Source organism: Bos indicus x Bos taurus, chromosome 19 (assembly GCF_003369695.1).
Source record: "Bos indicus x Bos taurus breed Angus x Brahman F1 hybrid chromosome 19, Bos_hybrid_MaternalHap_v2.0, whole genome shotgun sequence".
Lineage (NCBI taxonomy): Eukaryota > Metazoa > Chordata > Mammalia > Artiodactyla > Bovidae > Bos > Bos indicus x Bos taurus.
In genome coordinates, this window is record NC_040094.1 from 58913892 (window position 1) to 58935272 (window position 21381).

General features: G+C 55.3%; 1 protein-coding gene across 2 annotated transcripts in view; it reads left to right on the forward strand.

Annotated features, from left to right (window-relative positions):
* SDK2 (sidekick cell adhesion molecule 2) overlaps positions 1–21381 on the forward strand; it is a 267728-nt gene that overhangs the window by 170043 nt on the left and 76304 nt on the right. For both annotated transcript variants that reach the window (XM_027518872.1, XM_027518871.1), the window contains exons 6-14: positions 5918–6029; positions 6889–7079; positions 7203–7286; positions 9275–9469; positions 10037–10153; positions 11731–11898; positions 12780–12882; positions 20373–20549; positions 20834–20970. In XM_027518872.1, coding sequence (XP_027374673.1) covers positions 5918–6029; positions 6889–7079; positions 7203–7286; positions 9275–9469; positions 10037–10153; positions 11731–11898; positions 12780–12882; positions 20373–20549; positions 20834–20970 — 1284 coding nt within the window. The remainder of the gene's footprint in view (positions 1–5917; positions 6030–6888; positions 7080–7202; positions 7287–9274; positions 9470–10036; positions 10154–11730; positions 11899–12779; positions 12883–20372; positions 20550–20833; positions 20971–21381) is intronic.

The window sequence follows — 21381 nt, forward strand, 5'->3', positions numbered from 1 at the left end:
CACCACTGTCTGTTTCCTCCCACCCCGTTGCCCCTCACCCCCTGCTCTCAGGATTTGTGCTGGATTGAGAGCAGAATCAGCTGATTTTCAGCTAATTTCTCCTCCTACGAGTGACTGCACTTCAAATCCTGGTGCTTGTCGCTGACACAAATCCCCCAGCTGCCGGCCTGCCAGCCAATTTCCTGGGAGCGATTGCGACTTCGCCCACCGCCAGCAGCGTCTCCCTCATCTGTCTCATCCTCTGCTCCCCACCCCCGCCCCCTCAGCCCCTCTCTGCTCAGGGCAGGCAGCCTCTTTGCATCCCTCATCCCTCGGGAAACATCCATGCTCTTCAGAGATGGAGACGGAGAGAGCAAAGACCAGTGACCCCCAGAGTTGCCCTCTGCCCAGGTGTCAGCCAGGTGACCTCATTCAGACCACCACAGCTCTTGACAAGTTCGTACCTGGCTGGTGGTCCCACTGGGTCCTGATCAGAGCTGCACCGTGCAAACGAATTATAATATGAGCCACATATGCAATTTAAAATTTGCCAGTAGCTCACTGTTTCAGAAGGAAAAAGGAATTGGCAAAATTAATTACACTTTATTTAACCCAACATATCCAAAATATTATCAACTGAACATACAATCAAGATAGAAAATATTAATGAGATACTTTACACTGTTTTCTTTTTTTTAAGTCTTTGAAAATCCGTGTGTATTTTACACTTAAAGCACATCTCCTCAAATTTGGATGCTGGATTTTCATCTGGAATACGTGATCTGTATTTAGATTTCATAAAATGTACAGCTGGAAAGGTGGGATCGGAAGCCCAAGTTGTTCTTTACATACGTAGAGTGTTCTAATAACTGACTTGGGGATCTGCTTTTAATTAAGTGTAAATTAGATAAAATTCAATCCCCTTCCATAGGGACATCGGTCACTCAAGAGCTCATGGCCACCTGTGGTGCTCCCCCCACCCCACGCCCCGTGTTGGGTGGGGCAGGTCGGCCCTGGGCTTGTGGGCAGCTGGAAGCCGGCCCAGGGCAGGGGGCAGCTTGTCTCCCTGCCCTCCACCCGCTTGACCTGTGGTCCAGTCGCATGGTCCCCGAGCCACAGTTTCCTCATCTGTAACGGGACGCCTGTGGCAAAGCATGGGCTTCCCCGATGGCTCAGCGGGTAAAGAACCCGCCTGCAATGCAGGAGACAGAAGAGACCTGGGTTCGATCCCTGGGTTGGGAAGATCCCCTGGAGGAGGAAATAGCAGCCTGCTGTATTATTCTTGCCTGGAAAATCCCACCGACAGAGGAGCCTGGTGGGCTACAGTCCACGGGATCACAAAGAGTCGGACACGACTCAGCGACTAAGCACACACACACACGCACTCAACACGATGCCTGTGGCAAAGCAGAGTGGGTGCCCCCCACCATACCTATTATCAAAACTGTCCTGGGGCAGCTGGGAGAGACCCAGCTTCACGCCTGAGTGGGGACCCCCAAGCTTCCTCCTGTCCCAGGGCCCCACCCACATCACAAGCTCACCTGGGAGATGCTGGCGCTGGCTCTGCTTTGCCTGCAGCTTTCCCAGGGGATCCTTGGGGCCCCGTTCACTCCATTGTCCAGAACTGATGGCCTGCGTCCTGTGCCTGCCCCCTCCCCCTGGCCGGCCTCCCGGAGACCCGGAGTCAGCCCAGCTCCCATGCCTGGCAGAGAGCCCCTGGCAGTCAGGTGTGCCCTCCCAGGGCGAGTCCACCCGGGCGGGCCCTCTGCTTTCCTGTCACACCGAGAGCCTTCCTTTCCACCACTCCCGTGGGCCGGGCACCATCCAGGCACCACTGTTCCGTCATTAACAGCAGTCCCTGGAGGCAGGCTGTTAATCCCCTCCACGAGTTACAGATGAGCAAGCTGAGGAAACAGGTGACGAGGTGAAGCAATTTACTTCCCGGGGACATTCACTAATGATGCACAAGGCCGATAATGGGACCAGGTTTCCCTGCCTGCAACACCAGGCCGATGGCCACTCCCTGGATGTCTAGAGGTGCACACATCCCCCCTTTTTGGCGAGAGGCACCTGCTGTTGGCTCCTTTGACTCTGCAGAAGTCACACAGCCCCCCGGTCTTCAGTCCCAGTCCTGGCCCCCTCCCGCTCCCCTGCTTTCTCAGGCCCCATCCCTGACGACCTCCCGGTTAGAAACCCACTTCCTCCACCCTGGTTCTCCGTGATGCTCAGGGCTCAGCCCCACTGACCCCATCCCTGGCACCTTGTAACCTGAGCTTCTAGAGTCCTCCCTGTCTCACCCAGGTCTCCAGCCTCCTGCTTCCTTCTCCCCCGGATGATGCCTGGTTCTCAGCTCTTTGTCCCCCCTCCACTGCCTCACTCCTGGTCCCTGGGCTTCCCTGAACCCCCCTTCCTATCTTCTCCGGGCACATCGCCCCCCACCCCCGGGGAACTCCAGCCTCCTGTTCCTGAAGGCCCCCCTTGAGTATCTTCACTCTGACCTCCCGCCACCGTCTCCAACCCACCTCCCTTCTTTGAAAACGGGGAGCCCGCAGCACAAGCAAGGAATGCAGGAGTGTTTAAGGCCGAGCCTTGAGACCATGGGCTGTGTGGCCTTGGGGAAGCCCCTTCACTACTCTGAGCCTCAACTGCCTTTTCCCTAGAAAGGACACTATAATACACATATCTCCCAGGGCTGGGGATAAGAATTTTAGGATTTAAGAGTGTTTTCCTCTTGGGCTTAGCATTTCTCTGTAAAGAGGCCCCAGATCGAGACACTTCATCCTCACGCCTGCCGGCTGCTCTGTGACCACATACTCGCCTGGGGCCGACTCCCAGCTCCTAGCCCAGTTTGTAAATTCTCAGTAATCTGGCCCTGATCCGACCTCCCCCAGTCAAATCTGCCCTGCCTCCCCCTGGCAGGGATGGAAACGGCGCTCACCTTGCCGTCTGCTCCAATCTGCCGTGTGCTGTCTTTGCTGTTTAGTTGCTCAGTCATGTCCGGCTCTTTGCAACCCCATGGACTGTACCAAGGCGCCTCTGTCCGTGGGATTTCGCAGGCAAGAGTACTGGATTGGGTTGCCATTTCCTTCTCCAGGGCACCTTCCCAACCCAGGGGTCAAATTCACATCTCCTGGATTGGCAGGCAGATTCTTTACGACTGAGTCACCTGGGAAGCCCGTTGGCAGAGAAGCCTGGCGGGCTGCAGTCCATGGGGTCGCAAAGAGTCGGACACAACTTGGCAACTGAACGACCACAAGAACCAATCCGCTGTTGGCAGTGGGTTAAGAAGGATTCTGAGGACATGACGGGCTCAGCCAAGAGATGCCCTGACGGGTCAGGAGAGGGGGCTGGGGGCAGGGTGGCACGTGAGCCAGGACCCTCACGTCTGCAGGGGGCGCTCTGAGGCCACCTGGGCTTGGCACCCACCTTTACCTCCAGCTCCCCAGTTCGTCTCACCAGCACCCACACAGGGCCCCCGTTCCGGAATGCTCTTCTCCCTCTGGCTCCCTGAGTCCCGCTCCCGTCCCCCAGGCCCTGGAGGCTTTGCTGACCTCCTGAAGCCCCTAGTGCCCGTGTATTCTCTCCCTCGGTCAAACAGCTCCTGAGAGTCATGACTTCACCTCCTGGTGGCCTCTGGCTCTGTCACTTGGTCCAGGCTGAGCTGGGGGTCGGGGAAGAAGCAAAAAAACCCCACCCCCACCCCAAGCACAGCAGGCAACTCCCTGGAGGAGGGGGCTGTCACCTGGTGAGCACCTACTTGGGGCCAGGCACTCTGCACCAGCCCCTGACCAACTTGGCCACGCCCCAGGACCCTCCCTCCAGGCGCCTGTGGCGGGTACCTTTAATCTCATGAACATCTAAGAGCTGATCTGACTTCTCCCCAGACTGCACGTCAGGGGGACAGAGCCCTGCCCCTCTCCCCTGATAGGGGAATCCCTGTGCCTGGCACACAGCCTGGCGCATACTGAGCCCTTGGCCAGAGAAGGTTTGTTGAGCCAGGGGCTGAATCCCCACAACCCTGAGAGGCAGTGACTTCTAACCCCCATTTTGCAGCTGAGAAAACAGACTTGGGGGGTGAGGAGAGCAGCCAGAGTTGTGCCCAGGATGCCCGGGGTGGATGCGGGGGAAACAAGGTTCTGGACCAGGTCTTCCTGAGCCCCAGGACCTCCTTTGCTGAATCCGGGGGGGCCCCTTCCCTCAAGCCGTGCCAGCTGCCACCTGGGCCTGGACAAGACCCCAAGACCCTCGAGGGGGTGTCAGTCTCCTCTTTAACCTCCTGAAACCAACAAGGCAGCCGCAAGGTCTGGCAGGGCGGGGTGGGGCACCCTCGTATTTTTAAACTCCAAGGGCTCTGTTTACCCATCAGGGCCGTGGGGCTCTGACTGTCTGTCTCCTCTGTGAGCCCCATTAATCTGGGCCTCGGAACCTGTGCGGCCCGGCGTGTCATAAACAACGTGGAGCACACTTTTATGGATTCGGCTATATCAGCAGCTTTCAATCCGATCGCTCTTTATGGCACCTACATGAGGCTTTTATATTGTTGCAATTATTTTGGTTTATACGCTTCCTTTCTTTCCCCCTTCATTTTACTTTATTTTTTACATTTTATTCCCATTCTGTCGGGGCCTTTCGCAGCAAGGCCTGGGAGGCCCGGGCAGGAAAACCTTTTCCCGGGGGCTGACCGGGCGGCCTGACTTCCCCATAAAGGATGTAGAATTGCCACTGCCCTGGGCCGTGCGAGTCGTTATGGCCTGCCACCTCCGGAGCCTCCTGGACAGGGGCCAACTGGATGGATTTGTAATGAGAGAAAAAGTCCTCCGGGCTTGTATTTTCAGGAGCCAGGGAGCAGGTGTACAGGATGTAGTGGAGTTTCTGCCAGTACGGGGCTTGGGCCGACCACGAAGAGAAGAGCCTGGCCCCTTCTCAAAAGACTCAAAGAAGAAAGCAGGAAAGTCTCCCGCCTGTACTGGGCTTCCCTGATGGCTCAGCGGGTAAAGAATCCGCCTGTCAATGCAGGAGACACAGGAGATGCGGGTTTGATCCTTGGATCAGGAAGATCCCCTGGAGGAGAAAATGGTAACCCACTCCAGTCTTCCTGCCTGGGGAACCCCGTGGACAGAGGAGCCTGGCGGGCTACAGTCCATGGGGTCACAAAGAGTTGGGCACGACTGAGCGACTGACACTTTTATTTCTTGTTGTTTTTAATTAATTTTTCTTGGAGTTTATGGTTGCTTTCCAGTCTTACGTTAGTTTCTTCTGTACACCAAGGTGACTCAGCCCTACGTATACATTCTCCCCCCTTCTTCGGATTTCCTTCCCGTTCAGGTGGCCACAGGCCACCGAGCTGTTCGTACAGCAGGTCCTCGGTCGTCATCTGTTTTCTCGTGCTGGACTTTGGGCTCACCCTGACACAGCAGGACCTCCTCTTAACTTGACCGCACTTGCAAAGCCCCTCTCTGCAATAAGGGGACATTCAGAGCTGTCATGGACATGAACTTGAGGGACAGTATTCAGCCCAGTGTGGGGAGTTTGCATTCTGGTGGAAGAGGTGGCGCGTGAAGAAGCAAGCTGACGAGATGTTGTCGGCTTACTGACAACGTATTGTCCTTGTCAAGGCATTTCTGCAGCTGGAAGGAAGGATTCTGAAGGCCAAAAAAATCCAGGACAGGGGATGAGGAGGAGGGCCTGGCTGCATTATGGGGGGACGTGGGTTGCATCCTGAGGTCTCCCGTGGGCTCTCCCTGGACACTGTGCAGAGACCCACCAGCAGGGGAGGATGGAAGTGGGGAGGGTCCCCCAGGGTCAGCGTCTGGAGGTTCAGCTCTGGGGCTGTGGGGCATCTGCCCACCCCCCCTAATAAGGACAAAGGTCTCCCGCAGCGTCCCTCTGGCGGGGTTTGGGCTCAGATGGGATTCCCAGCGTCTGTTCCTCTCCCCAGATGTCAGCGGCCCTGCAGATCCCATCGCTCCAGCCATCATCATTCCTCCCAAGAACACCAGCGTGGTGGCCGGGAGCTCGGAGGTGACCATGGAGTGTGTGGCCAATGCCAGGTGGGTCCTGCCTCCGCCCCCCCCCCCAACTTTAGCCCCAGCGGGCACTTCTGACCTGCAGGTTCCGAGGAGACCAGGTGCAATTCACAAAGGTCCAGAAATGTCCCGTGAGGACCCACGAAAGAAGATGGGGTATTTAGCCTGGAGGAGGGTCGATGGTCAGAGAGCTGTCAGACACAAGCAGGGCCCACCCGAGAGGAGCGGATCCCGGCCCAGGACATCTGGGGTTGGTGGAGGGTCCACTCACTTCTGACATCCAGAGCAGCCTGGGGAGCAGCCATTTGCCTCTGTCGCCCCGGCCTCCTTGTATGAAGGCGCGAGCAAGAGGAAAGCTGGACTTTCCTGCTGATCCAGTGGTTAAGACTCTGCACTCCCAAAGCAGGGGGCTTAGGTTCAATCCCTGGTCAGGGAACTAGACCCCACATGCTGCAACTAAAGTTTCCTGCATGCTGCAGCTGAGACCCCAGACGTGCACTTCAGGACTTCCACACTTTCCCATCCACTGACTTACGCTGGACAGGGCACGGCACACGGGGCAGAGCAGAGGCAGAGAGACGTGTGGAAGGGCCACGTTCCTGCTCTCGAGAGCCCTCGAGCATGACTTATCATGGGCCAGGTCTCCCCTCACCACAACCCCCAGGGGGCAGGGCATAGTTGTCCCCATTGTACAGACGTGGAAACTGAGGCCCACAGCCCTGACAGACTAGCCCACACAACGGCCTGCACCTAGGAAGTGGCAGGGGCAGGGCAAACTCAGGCACCTGGCACCCGGCACCTGGCTGCCTCACCACACTCTGCCCTGCCTCCCGAGCCCCTGGGAGGCCCTGTAGCTGACCGCCTCGTCCCTCGGCCCATCCAGGCCTCTGATCAAGTTGCACATCATTTGGAAGAAGGATGGGGTGCTGCTGTCCAGCGGCATCAGCGACTACAACCGCCGGCTCACCATCCCCAACCCCGCGGCCAGCGACGCCGGCTACTATGAGTGTGAGGCCGTCCTGCGTAGCAGCAGCGTCCCCTCCGTCGTCCGCGGCGCCTACCTGTCCGTGCTGGGTGAGACAGGGTGGGAATGCTGGAATCCCCCCGACGTGAAGGGGCAGCACGGGTGACCCGATCAGCGGCCGTATCAACAAGAGCATGGCTCTGATCCCCTCCCCTTGGTCCTTCCTCCTGCAGAACCACCTCAGTTTGTCAAGGAGCCAGAGAGACACATCACAGCGGAGATGGAGAAGGTGGTGGACATCCCCTGTCGGGCCAAAGGTAACCCGGTGGGCTGGTTGGAGGGGGTCGAGGTCTCTCCAGACCTTCAACCTCTCCCCTCCCTGACGCGGACTGTTCTAAAGTCCGCCACCCTCTCACCATTGAGCAGAGAGTCAGTCTGGCTATAAGCAGACACCCTAGGAAGCAAACAGGAAAAATTACCGTAATCTCAGGGCTGGAAATCAACCCTGTGTTACCGTAACTTGAAGGTTACAAATGAATCCAAATTACCGTAATTTCAGGACAGGTGACAGACTCAAATTGCCCATAATGTGAGAGTTGCGGACAATGCCATATTGTCGTAATGTCAGAACTGCTAGAACTTGGACGTGTCTCTGCCTGGTTTCTGGGCCATTCTGCTTCGTCTCCTGCGACCACTTCTACTTAACCCCCAGCCCCTCTCAGAGTTCCTGCACCCTGACCGCTTTTCCCATCCTTCTCCTTTGAGTTCAGCTGAGCTAAAAGACACCCCAAAACCAGGGTGCAATCTGGGATAATGGGATGACAGGATGAGCAGAGAGAAGACTGTAACCCTGGCAGGAGGGAGGGCCCTGTGGAGGAGGAGGGGGCACACTGACCCCCGTCCTGAGATCACACGCGGGGAAGACAGTGATTTATTGGACACACATTTGGTGGGGGGTGGGCTTACCACGATCCCTGGGTCGGGAAGACCCCCTGGAGGAGGGCATGGCAGCCCACTGCAGTATTCTTGCCTAGAGAATCCCATGGACAGAGGAGCCAGGAGGGGTGCAGTCCATGGGGGTCCTAAAGACTCGGACATGACTGAGTATCTGACACTTTTGGCAACGTGTGCCCAGACTGTTCTCGGGGCTGGAGAGGCACAGAATGAACCCAAGAGCCAGATCCCTGCTATTCCAGAACTGTGCGTTCTCATGAGGGGAGGCAGACAAACCAATAAACAAATAAAGATACCTTATTTCATTTCATCTAAAATGCCATGGGTTGTATGTAAGATGCCCCATTATTTTATGCGCCACTAAGAAAGAAAAAAGGCTGCCAATTAAATTATGACATGCTGTCGGTTGTAAGACACGTCCTCATCTCAGAGACATTACGACGCGAACAAAGGCGTAGCTGGGAGTTGGTGAGACATGGGCGTCGGGGTTGAAAAGTGCGGGGAAAGGAGAAGCAGGCTGACGGGCTCGGCGCCGGAGGGCGGCCATTGAACAGAGCCTGGGGAGCTTTTCTGTGGAAGTCACGTTTGAGCAGAGATGCAGAGGGAGAGACGGGAGGGCCCAGGGATGTGGGGAAAGGGTGCCAGGCTGGGGACACAGCTCGGGCAAGGCTGAGGGGTTAGCAGGAGCCCCCATGCTCCTCTCTGTGTGGGCGGGGCAGGACGGGGCTTCCGAAGAAACCCCCGTCCCACCTTCGAGCCCCTGGATGTGGGGCTGTGCGCTCACCTGGGTTTGGAAAGGCTGGCTGGAGGTTCCCAGAGCATACAAAAGACTCCGCTAAATATGCCAGAATAAAATACAGTATGTCCAGCCTTCCCAAGCTGAACTAACCCCAGGAACTTGTAAATTTGCTTGGAATGCCTACTCTATGAGCATTTGAGAATCTAAGAACAACTTTCCCCACTTCCAAGACCAGTAGTGGCCCCTCTGGGAAGGGTTGGGCTTCCCCGGTGGCTCCGTGGGTAAAGAATCCGCCTGCAAGGCTGGAGCCACAGGAGACACAGGTTCGATCCCTGGGTCGGGAAGCTCCCCTGGAGGAGAGTATGGCAACCCACTCCAGTATTCTTGCCTGGAGAATCCCCATGGACAGAGGAGCCTGGCGGGCTACAGTCCATGGGGTCGCAAAAAGTCAGACAAGACTGAAGCGACTTAGCACGCTAAATGCACTGAGAAGTTTCTAGAAACCAGAACACACCAGGATCCCCACCCCCCCAATCTTGAGGACTTGCAGCCGCAGCCTACGGGGCTGGAGCATCCCTCAGAGGCGGCTAACGGTAGGCGCTCGACCCCCAGGTGTGCCGCCGCCCTCCATCACCTGGTACAAGGACGCGGCCTTGGTGGAGGTGGGGAGGCTGAGCCGCTTCCGGCAGCGAGGCGACGGGGGCCTGCAGATCAGCGGGCTGGTGCCTGACGACACTGGCATGCTCCAGTGCTTTGCCCGCAACGCGGCTGGCGAGGCGCAGACCTCCACCTACCTGGCCGTCACCAGTGAGTCCCCTTCGCTGTCCTGCCTGAGTCCCCCCCCTTCCCCTCCTCCTCCCGCCCCCACCCCCAGGACACAGCTTTCCTCCAAGCCAGGGGCCTCTTGAGAATAGGCTGCTGAGATGCAGAAATAGGATCCCAGAAGGCTTTCCCCCTGGAGCGGGCGACTCTGGCCGGTCACGCTGCCGCTTCTGTGGTGATTCTGGCCGGTCACGCCGCTGCTTCTGTGGCCAGTACTGTTTTTTTTTCTTTTACAAACCAGAGCCTCGATTTCATGTTTAATGAAAGGTGAATCCCGTGTACCCTGTCATGGAGGGTGTCAGCTACCCTTGGGAGCCCTCAGTTTCCGCCAGATGGAGGCTTGAGAATCGAGGCAGGGCAGGGACTGGCGTCACCAGGGTCCTTCCACGGGGCAGGTGGTGAGGGGGCACTCGTGGGCACTCTGGTTCTTCCTGACACGGGGTCCTACCAGAACACTTGCAGCCTTCCCTGAAGAGGGACCCTCACCAATGGGAGTGGCAGGGCAGGACAGGACCGGATGTGGCTAAGACGCCCCACTGTCTCCCTTTGCAGGCATCGCCCCCAACATCACCAGGGGCCCCCTGGACAGCACGGTGATCGACGGCATGTCAGTGGTGCTGGCCTGTGAGACTTCGGGGGCACCCCGGCCGGCCATCACTTGGCAAAAAGGTACTTGAGACTGATTGACTTTAGAGGGTGACCAAAAGCCTCAGGCAGCCCTGGGGCTCAGTTCCGGAGCCAGCCAGGTGGGGTTTCCCATGCACAGTTGGGAAGGTTGTGCACTGCACAACCCCAGAGGGCTTCTTTTACACCACGGAACGCAACGTGTGCTGCCCTATCCGGCTCCAGGCTCCAGAGGCTCTGCCTCTGGTGGGATCCATGACTTTGGGTGAGTTATTTACTCACTCGGAGCCTTAACGTTCCCATCTATAAACTGGGGGGCGGTGGGATACATCCCTGGGAGCAGCATGGAAACCAGATGAGCGGGTGCCTGTGAAGGGCCTGCACCGTGTCTGGGAAGCAGGAGACCAGCCCGTGCTGGCTGACATAGTGCCGTGGTGGAGGTTGCTAGTACAGGGAGGGGGGCCCCACCCCCCCAGGCAAAGCCAGCAAAGCCCAAGCTGTCCCTCTAGTCCACCCACCCCGAGCCTCCTCCACGCCTCTGCATTGTACACTCAGGTCCACAACCCTCCCCAGGGACACACACATGTACACACACACACACGGGTACACACTGTCACTCACACCCCCAGCCTCTGCCCACGTGAACCTCCTCTCACCCACACCCTCCCTCTTCCCCCTTCCTGCTCTGTCTCCCCACCTTCTAATACACAAGGTCATCGGCATATTCAGTCTGCTGATTACCCCGCCTCCCACCATTCCAGGCTTTCAGTTTTGTCCCCTGCCGTCTCCCCGGGGCTTAGAACAGAGTGACCCACAGAGGATGCTTCGTTAGTATTGGTGGGTTGTGCGCCCAGACCCAGAAATAAACACTCCAACCTGATGCACTTCCCAGTTCAGTATTCCCACACACGTGTGCAAAGGGACCCACTCACCCACAAGCTTGCACATGGACAATCCCCTCTGTACAAGCAGGTGGGATTTTCTTTTAAAAACAGGCATGGTCACCAATACCACACTGTCAGACACACTCTGACACAAGGGTTTCCCTCCCTCTCTCCTTCCAGCCATCAGAGACCCAGGTCCCCAGTGGGAGGTCTGTCCCCATGAGGGCTGCCCCCCTCTGCACCCCAACACTGGCTATTCCCGCTTGCCGCTCCCCTGCACTCCCCTGAAGGTGACTCCAGAAGCATCCTTCTGCAGGCGGCCCGTCACCACCCTGTCGCAGCTGTCTGTCCCCTCCCCCCAGCCCAGGTGCCAGCTGCCTCCGAGGGCTGTGCCCGCCAGCGGGAGGCAGCGCTGATCTTCCCTGCTGAAGGGCGAATAGCGTGGTGGGAGGAGAGACAGCAGGAGCCCCGGGCTCCGTCCGGGCCCCCTGCTCTGGGACCGTGCGTCCTGTGTCTGTCCCCAGGTCAGAAACCAGACTGGTCTGCAGCCCTGCCACCCTTGCCATGCCCCCTTCAGGGGCGCCTGCAGTTGGCCTTCCTAAAGTTGGGAGCCTACCCTGGGGCAGGGGACGGGAGTGGTGAGGTGTGGTCCAGGCCTCTGGTGATGGCCGAGTGCCAGGGGGTGGCCAGGGGGCAGCGGGCCGGCAGCCTGAGCCCACCCGAGCCCATGTCCCCCAGGGGAGCGCATTCTGGCCAGCGGCTCGGTCCAGCTGCCGCGTTTCACGCTCCTGGAGTCGGGCAGTCTGCTCGTCAGCCCCACGCACATCTCCGACGCCGGCACCTACACCTGTCTGGCCACCAACTCGCGGGGGGCGGACGAAGCCTCAGCCGACCTGGTGGTGTGGGGTGAGTGCCCGGGCCAGGCGGGGGTCCTTTCCACACCTGTGCATGAGCGTCTGCTGAGCATGTGAGAGCCCCGGCAGCCCCACGTCCGCCTGTCTGTCCAGCCCACATGTCCTGAGACCTGGACAGAGGAGCTCAGAGGAGGGGGCGGGAAGGTCACGATCCCCAGGGCGGTGCTGGGTGGGTGGGGCTCTTGCCACACCGTCCAAGCCTAGGGCAGAGATCCGCACACTTCTGCTGGAAAGGGCCAGAGAGGAAGCGTTTCAGGCCCTGGGGGCCAGACGGTCTCTGTCACAGCTCCACAAACTCTTCCGTCTCATCAAGAAAGCAGCCGTAGGCAGTGCTGAATGCACCCGGCATGGCTGGGTGCCAACACGGAGGGATTTACCCAGACGGGCCCCCGGTCGGACGTGAACCCCGGGTTATGGTTTGCTGGCCCCTGCTCCGGGGGAGCCTCCCAAGCCCCTTCCCGCCCCTTGGGGTCTGGCACCACACGGAGGGGTGGGCCGCCCTCCTAGCCTGAGTGCCAGGGGCCTGGCGGGCGACGGCTTAGACCCAGAGGCAGAGGGTCCTATTTTTACCCCAGCTGGACCCCTGGGAACACGGCCATGATCACCCCCAGGTTTCTATTTCTTTGTCCATCCCGTGGGCACAAAATTAAAAGGGCCCCCGCTATGAGCGTCACTTCCCGGAATTCACGTGCCATGGAAACACGTGGCTGTTAGTGTCCTGGGACGCGCGCCATGGTGGACCAGTCCGCCGTAGAGCTCAGCCGCACGACACGGCTCACCGGAAGGACCCCTCCCCCACACCTGCGTCTCACCTGTCCGTCTGGGGCCCACCTGTCCCCCTTCCCACCAGGCCACCTCCCTGCTGTCTTTCAGCCCGGACCCGCATCACCAGGCCCCCACAGGACCAGAGCGTCATCAAGGGCACCCAGGCCTCCATGGTGTGCGGAGTGACCCACGACCCCCGAGTGACTGTCAGGTACTCCTGCGGCCGAAGCCCCTTGGAGGCAAGAGGGGAGGGGCAGCTTTCGGGGGTCGCTGGTTGCTGGCTGAGTGTCCATGCCAGGGAGGTAAGTGCGGCCCGTGGGGGTCAGGGAACAGCCACGTACAGACTTACTGCAGGACTGAGACTTGGGGACCCTAGGGACAAAAGAGACCCTAATGCTGGGAAAGATTGAGGCAAAAGGCGAAGGGGGCAGCAGAGATGAGAGGATTGAAAGCATGTCCATCCGAGTCAATGGACCTGAATCCGAGCAAACTCCAGGGGACAATGGAGGACAGGGAAGCCTGGCATGCTGCGGTCCATGGGGTTGCAAAGAGTCAGACACGACTGAGCGACTGGACAGCAATGGTACTTGTCTGGGGACTGAGCCAGCTTGAGTTGAAGGGGCGCCTGGGGTGGAGGGAGGGGATGAAAGCTGGAGGAACGTAGGAAAGAGGGTGGGGGGCCTTAGGGAGGGGGAGAGAAAGAAGCCTCTGTCTGGGGAGACGTGGAAGCCCTGAGATGCTCGGGACCCCACTGCTAGCACTCGCCCACAGATCTTAGACCCTCTGCCCACCCGTGGACAGCAGACGGGTCTGGTGAAGAGGCGTGGGAGTCCTGACATGTCTGGGCCAGTGGAGGGCCTCCAGTGAGATGCACGTGAGGGGCCCAGGGCCGAAAGGGGCCACCCCTGCCGTCCTCCACGGGAGCCCAGACCTCGCAAGCCTGGAGGGAGCCAGGTCCAACCGAGAAAGCCCCTGGGGAGGCCTGGGAGCGCAGGGAGCAGCCAAAACAGGCCTACAAGCTGGGAACCCGCCAGGCAGGGCACAGAGACACTTCCTGGGCCATCTCTGGGCAAGGTTTCCGAGCCAGAACTGGGAGAAAATAGCCCCTTCAAACTCTTGAGCTTTGGATGCTGAGTTTAAAAAAAAAAAAAGTAACTGCTTCCTTAGAAATAAATACTCCCTCGTGCTGCTTCTATTCTGTGGGCAACGTCACCGCTGAAGCCCCTGGCAGGGAGCTGGCCAGCCCGGCGGTGAGGGACACCCCTTGGAGTCACGGCCAAGCCCGTGGGACCCAAGTGCGTCCTGGGGCGCCACCTGGTGGCCACTAGGCGTATGGCCGTAGGGCTGTGCCAGGTGGGACCCCAGGAAGCCAAGTGTACTAGGCTTTATTTCTTGATATTTATATTTGCCTCATTTTCCTTTATTTTATTTTTACTGAAGCACGGTTGATTCAGAGTGTTGCGTTAACTTCTGGTGCACAGCAGTGATTCAGTTCTATGCATATATACGCATTCTTCTCTTAAAAAAATATTCTTTTCCGTTATGGTTTATTACAGGATTTTGAATACAGTTCTCTGTGCTATACGGTGGACTTGTTGCTTATCCATTCTGTGTATAAAAGCGTATGTCTGCTCATCGCAGCCTCCCACTCCATTCCTCCCCCAGCCACCCCGCTCCTTGGCAGCCAGTCTACCCGGCTATGCCTGAGTCTGTGCCTGTTTCATAGACAGGTTCATTCGTGCTGTGCTTTAGATTCCACATCTAAGTGACATCGTGTGATACTTGTCTTTGTCTTTCTGACTTACTTCACTTAGTATGATCACCTCTAATCGCATCCATGTTGCTGTAAACGGCACCGTCTCGTTCTTTCTAGTGGCCGAGCGGTGTCCCCACGTACCGCGGCTTCCTTATCCATTCCTGTTGATGGACACATAGGTCGCTTCCGTGTCTCGGCTGTTGTAAACGATGCTGCCGTGAGCACTGGGGCGCGTGCATCTTTTGAAGCAGAGTTTTGTCTGGATCTGCGCCCAGGAGTGGAATTGCTGGCGCATGTGCCAGTTCTATTTTTAGTTTCCTAGGGAACCTCCCTACTGGTTTCCCAGGTGGCTGCACCAGCGGCCGTTCAAGGAGACTAGACTTTTAGCCCCACACCCCTTCTCAGAGGCTCTGTCTCAGGCCCCACTTAAAGAAACGCCTCATTAAACAGTGAACGTCGGCCCTTTGGACAGTCATCGTGTGGTACCACACAAACGCAGACGTGAGCCCTGAAATCACGTAGCTGTGGTTAGAACGTGGCCATCAAATAATCCAGAACCTGCTTATCCCAGTGTTTATCAGAGTGTTGTTAAACATTAATATGCCAACTGTAAAAATGTCTTCCAAGAGAACCCACACATTACCCCCATAGAACACAGCCGTGGGTCTCAGACACTTACAGAAATAGTCACTATCATCTTAGCATCCGTCAGTTGAAAATTTTTATCATAACAAAAAGCTCTGTTAATTAAGGAACACTTTGGTGTTTTATTTATTAAAATGTTATCTACAAATACTTGGGAAGCGCTGGCACATTTTATTAGTACTCTGGACAATTCCTGTGAACAAAGAGATTCAGGGACCCCTTGCAGTATATCTGTAGGCCCACCTTCCAGGTCCCCCAGCGAACTACGGATGAGAAGTCATGCTTCCAGTTTACTGGAGGGGACCTCGCCTTAGGATGGACTTAGCCATCTAGGATGATCTGTTCTAGATGGGGAGACAGCAGAGTCGGTCCCTCATCCCCCTAAATTGGCAAAAGTCTGTGATCAAGTCCACTTCCGCATCTCCCGCCCTCGTCTGCCTTCCATCGCCTAGGTGAGGGGAGGGGAGTCTTGACGGGGGGACAGGCCCCCAGACTTAAGTAATTTTAGAAGTCCCCGAGGCGTCTCGGATGTGCGGCCAGATTTAGAGTCCCTATCTGGCTGCAGGAAACATACCAGGGGCTCCCTGAGCAGACAGACTGGAAAGGATTTGAATGACCGGATCAGACTAGAGTGGTAGCCGCTTAATCCTGGTTATGTGTCCTCAGAATAAATAGCGGGCCCAGGGGAGGCAGGCTGGGCAGATGCAGGTACCAGCATGAAAAGCCTCCAGAATTGCTTCCAGCTGGTGTCTGAACCCAGATCTAGACGGAATCTGGACAGTCCACTTTTTTTATTTTATATTGGAATGTAGCCAACTGACAGTGTTGCGATAGTTTCAGATGGACAGCAAAGGGACTCGGCCACACACACACATGTATCCATTCTCCCCCAAACTCCCCTCCCATCCAGGTTGCCCCATAACATTGAGTCAGAGCTCTCTATGCCATAGAGTAGGTCGTTGTTGGTTATGCATTTTAAATATAGCAGAGTGTACCTGTCCATCCCAAACTCCCTAACTATCCCTCCTACCCTTCCCCCTGGCAACTGTAAGTTCGTTCATTAAGTCTGTGCATCTGTGTTTTGTACATAAGATGAGCAGCCCGTTCTTAATATTAATCAATATTGTTACTATATTTTATTATACAGCTACCCAAAATGGATATTAGCAGATATCCATTTTGGGGGGAGGATACAAAAAATGCAGATAAGCCAGAGAAAATAGGGAGGGTGAGAGAGAAGAAGTAGAAAAGTAGATTGATCTGTGTTTCCTTCCATTGGGCCTCACTGGTAGTTCAGACCTGAGTTCGATCCCTGGGTCAAGATTCCCTGGAGGAGGGCACGGCAACCCACTCCAGTGTCCTTGCCTGGAGAATCCCATGGACAGAGGAGCCTGGGGGGCTGCAGTTCATGGGGTCACAGAGAGTCAGACACGACTGAGCAACTCACACTTTCACTTTCCTTCCATTAGCGACAGGAATATTTGAATGCCATTTGAAGAACTAAAAACACTGCGTTCTACTCTGCTTTTTCCCCGAAGAACCTCTTACGAACATCTTGTTCTGTCAATAAATATTTTTGAGTAAACTCAATTATATGACTATTCCATCCTCCACTGTGTGGACGCCCCATAATTTATCTTACCAATTCCCTAACACTGGGTAATTTGATTATTTCTGAATTGTTACTAATATTAAGAAATATCATTCTGAATGCCCTTGTAACTAAATATTTTTGCACATCTTCTGTTGCCTGAGGACTATCTAATATTATTTAAAGCTAAAAACCACTCATCAAAATTGCTCAATAGCCAGCTATATCTTTATGGATTATTTGGGGGAAAATGTCCCCTGAGTTAAAAGGACTGATGGGTTCTTTTTTTAACATCCTCTTATGAAAGTTTTAAAACATACCCCAAAGGAGAGAATTGGATCCTCAGTCCTTCTGAACTACCTCTCAGCCTCAACAATCATCTGCATTTGCTCATCTTGTTTAGTGAATCTTCCCCAGGCTTTTTTTTTTTTTTTAACTGCAAATCTCTTTTAAAAGCAAATTTCAAAATGCAGTTTCACCCTTAGGTATGTCTATGTGTGTTTCTTACTAAAAAGGACTTTTCTTTAAACATAACAGCCATGTCAGCTCTCACACCTGAGACAGTGAACAATTCCTTGGCTTCTTCTGACACCACCCCGTGTTTCAGCCACCATGAGTGTCTCAAAGAGCCTTTGTGCACAGAGTTAGTTTAACTCAGGGTTTAAACAGGATCCACCCATTGCGTTTAGTTGCTGCATCTCTTTTATTCTACATAGTTCCCTTTCTTTTTATTCTTGTCTTTATTTTGGTTTTCATTTTTGTCTTGTTTTCATGCACTTAATACGTTGGAGAAACCAGGTTCTACAGGAGAAACAGCCTCAAAAGTTTTCAGTAAAGAGCCAGAGAGTAAATATTTTAGGCTTTGAAGGCCATATAGTCTTTGTCACAGCTTCTCATGTCTGTGTCTGCAGTTCAAAAGCAGTCATAAGCAATCTGGAAACAAATGGGTGTGTTTCTGTGTGTGTGTTCCAATAAAACTTTATTTACACAAACAGGCAGTGGGCCATAATTTGCAGAATATCCTTATTGTAGAATAGCCCACATCTGGATTTGGCTAGCAGCTTTTTCATGCTGTGGTTCACTTCTTCTTCTATCCCTTGTATTTCTGATTAGATTTAAGTAATTGATCATGGGGGCTTCTCTGGTGGCTCAGCAGTAAAGAATCTGCCTGTGATGCAGGAGGCGTGGGTTCAATCCCTGGGCTGGGAAGATGCCTTGGAGTTAGGAAATGGCAACCCACTCCAGTGTTCTTGCCTGGGAGATCTCATGGAAAGAGGAGCCTGGCGGGCTACAGTCCACGGGGTTGCAAAGAGTCAGACATGACTTAGCGACTAAAGAACAAGCCCATCTTTAGGTTCAGGCTGTTGTTTTGCAGGCAGTGATAGGTGCTTCCTAAGGCATGGTGTCTTGGACAGAGCGTGTCTGCTTGTCATGGGTTGTTTTGTAAGCAGGCATTACCCTCTGCAGCTAGATTCGCTTTTAAGTAAAATTCTACCTATCCCATCAGTGCCCGTGAAGATGATCCTTCTCTAGACAAAGAAATGAACTGACAGTGATCACTTTTGGTGATTTGCAAAATATGTACAAAACACCTTAACATTTAACTCAGATTTACTGCTGAGAATTTATACCCGAGGAAGTGATTTAAAATGTGGCAAATATTTTCCCATAGAGGTGTTCATCACAGCATTAGCTGTAAGATCAGAAAACAAGGAGCTAGGGACTTCTCTGACTGTCCTGTGGTTGAGACTCCCTGCCTCCAGTGCAGAGGATTCAGGTTCGATACTTGGCTGGGGACTAAGGTCCCACGGGCTGTGTGATGTGGCCAAAAAAATTTTATTTAAAAAAAAAAGAAAACAAGGAGGTAAATTGGATGCCCATCATTACAGGATCAATTACAGAGGAATGATTATTTGAAGTACTCTGCAGCCAAGTGAACCATGGTGAAGAAATGTCACATTAAATGGAATTTATGATATCGTCTTGGGTGGAAACGGCAGCTTTAAAATCAGGATGGATGAATAGCTAGGTATTGTTTTTTTTTTTTTTATTGGAGTATAATTGCTTTACAATGTTGTGTTGGCTTCTGCTGTACAACAAAGTGAATCAGCCATACATCTACATATACCCCATCCCTCTTGGAATGCCTACTCACCCACCCTAGTCCCACCCCTCTAGGTCACCACAGAGCACCGAGCTGAGCTCCCTGTGCTATACAGCAGCAGCTAGGTACTATTCATACTCAAAATATACTGTATCAGTAAACATATATCATAACTTCTATCAATCACCGTGTTTCCAGTGCTACTCCAATATTTTATACTAACTCACACAGTCCTTACAGCAACCCTGTGGGCTGGATGGTATTTCTTCCGTCATATGACAAATAAGAAAGGTGAGGCATGCCGTATTTGATAAACGTCCCCAGGACCACACCACCAGTAAGTAGCCAGGGGACATTCAAGCCCAGAACGTAGTAGCACTGTGGTAACTACCCAGGGGGCCCGGAGAGAAGCGTCTGGAAGGTTTACCTTCAAATGCCAGCCCTGAATAGCCATCAGAAGGACTGTTGCTGAAGCTGAAGCTCCAATACTTTGACCATCTAATGTGAAGAACCAACTCATTGGAAAAGACCCTGATGCTGGGAAAGATTGAAGGTGGGAGGAGAAGGGGATGACAGAGGATGAGATGGTTGGATGGCATCACCGACTCAACGGACATGAGTTTGAGCAGACTCTGGGAGTTGGTGATGGGCAGGAGGCCTGGCGTGCTGCAGTCCACGGAGCCACAAAGAGTCAGACATGACTAAGCAACTGAACAACAATAGGGGAAAACCGTTGAATTTTCTCTCCTTTTTTTCTACTCTTTTCTCATCTGTACTTGCTACTTTTCTGACTTTTTTTTTTTAACTTTAAGTTAAAAATAGTACAGACTCATTCTCTCTAGCCATCTCACCCTCCCTAAACCCAGAGAGTTCTAGGGCTGTATAGATAGTCCCTGCCCCCACACTAAGTCATTGATGGCTTATTTGCAAAGTGCCCCAGCCCAGCCCCTGCCCTGGTTGCTCTGATCCACCTTCCCTGGGGGGCAGCCGCCCTGCATCCTCCCAGGAGCTGGCACCCTGTGTGTGTTGATGACAATTATTGTGTCTCCTCCAGAACAAATCCAGAGCAGGCATCTCTCATTGTCAGGCGCGGGTGTGTGTGTAATTTCTCAAGTCCCCCTTTGTACTGACTGACCAAAGCTAAAGTGATTTTTTTTTTTTTTTGGACACTAAGGTCAATTTGTCACAGTGATGCATTGATGTGATGGTTCTCTTCATAAAACTAATCCCCAAATGTAGTCTAGGCGGAAGCGTTCATCCTTTTTCCAGCCGTTATCTTTTAACCTCTTTGGGAGAATAACTTGTGCCCACTCTGGGCGGCTTGGCGGTGGCTTCGGGTCAGAAGCAACCAGGCTGGGACCTGGACCTGAACTGAAGGTGTGAACGCTGGATGCTGACTCGACGTGGGTCGGCTCCTGGCCCGAGCCGCGCCCCGCCACCCCCGCCGCAGGCGTGATGGTGGGTGTCCCCGCCCTGGCCTGGTGCTCGCCCCCCGCCCGCCTCTGGAGCTCCCTGCTCCAGACCTGCCCTGGGCTGAGCCCACCCCGGCAGCCCCCGCCCCACCTCGCCGGCGTCTCTTTGCTGAGCAGCTCTTCCCCCTCTCAGGCACGTCTGGGAGAAAGACGGCGTCGCGCTGAGCACGGAGGGCAACCCCCGCGTGCGCCTGGACGGGAGCGGCTCCCTGCGCATCTCGCAGACCTGGTCCGGGGACATCGGCACCTACACCTGCCGGGTGCTCTCGGCCGGCGGCAACGACTCCCGCAGCGCCCACCTGCGCGTGAGGTGAGGGGACGCGGAGGCGCGGGAGCGAGGGGCCGGGCGGCCTGAGCCCGCCCGCCGCGCGCCAGCACCCCCGCCCCGGGCCTCCCAGCTCAGGGAGGCCGCCGTCCAGGGCGGGGAGCCTGGGTTGGAGCCTGGGCGGGCTCCAAAGCCGGCACGCAGTCTCTAGGTAGAGGGCCGAAGGCTTGGCTGGGGCTGAGGGCTAGACGTCTGGGGGCTCAGACCGAGTCCTGGCGCCCCCTGACTCGAGACCTTCCGAGGGGGCCCACCGCGTCTGTCTCCTCCAGGCAGCTGCCTCATGCCCCCGAGCACCCCGTGGCGACCCTCAGTACCTCGGAGAGGAGGGCCATCAACCTGACGTGGGGCAAGCCCTTCGACGGCAACAGCCCGCTGATCCGCTACGTCCTGGAGATGTCCGAGAACAGTAAGGGTCCGCGCCCGCCCCCCGCACCCACCAAAGGCAGGGCGGCCCGCTCCCCAGTGCGGAGCGCGGGGTCCGCCTCCCTGCGGCCTGTGAGAGGGAGCCGGGTGAGGCATTTGCTGGTCCCGGAACCCCGCACCCAGAGGATTCCCAGACGCCGGTCATTAGTTTTCTTATTTCTCCTTATCCTCCACCCCCAAGCTGTGAGCTCCCAAATTAGCAGGCATCACTTGAAGGGTGTTTTAAATACAGTTTGCTCATCAATTTGAGGGGGAAATAAAGACTTAAAAAAGCCAAGTGCATCTCAGTTCCTGTGAGCCCGGCTCCGTCCCCAGTCAGTACCCTCCAACCCTGGGACACGAGGGCTAAGAGGACCCAGAAAAGTGACACGGCCAGTCTCTACTGGACCAAGCT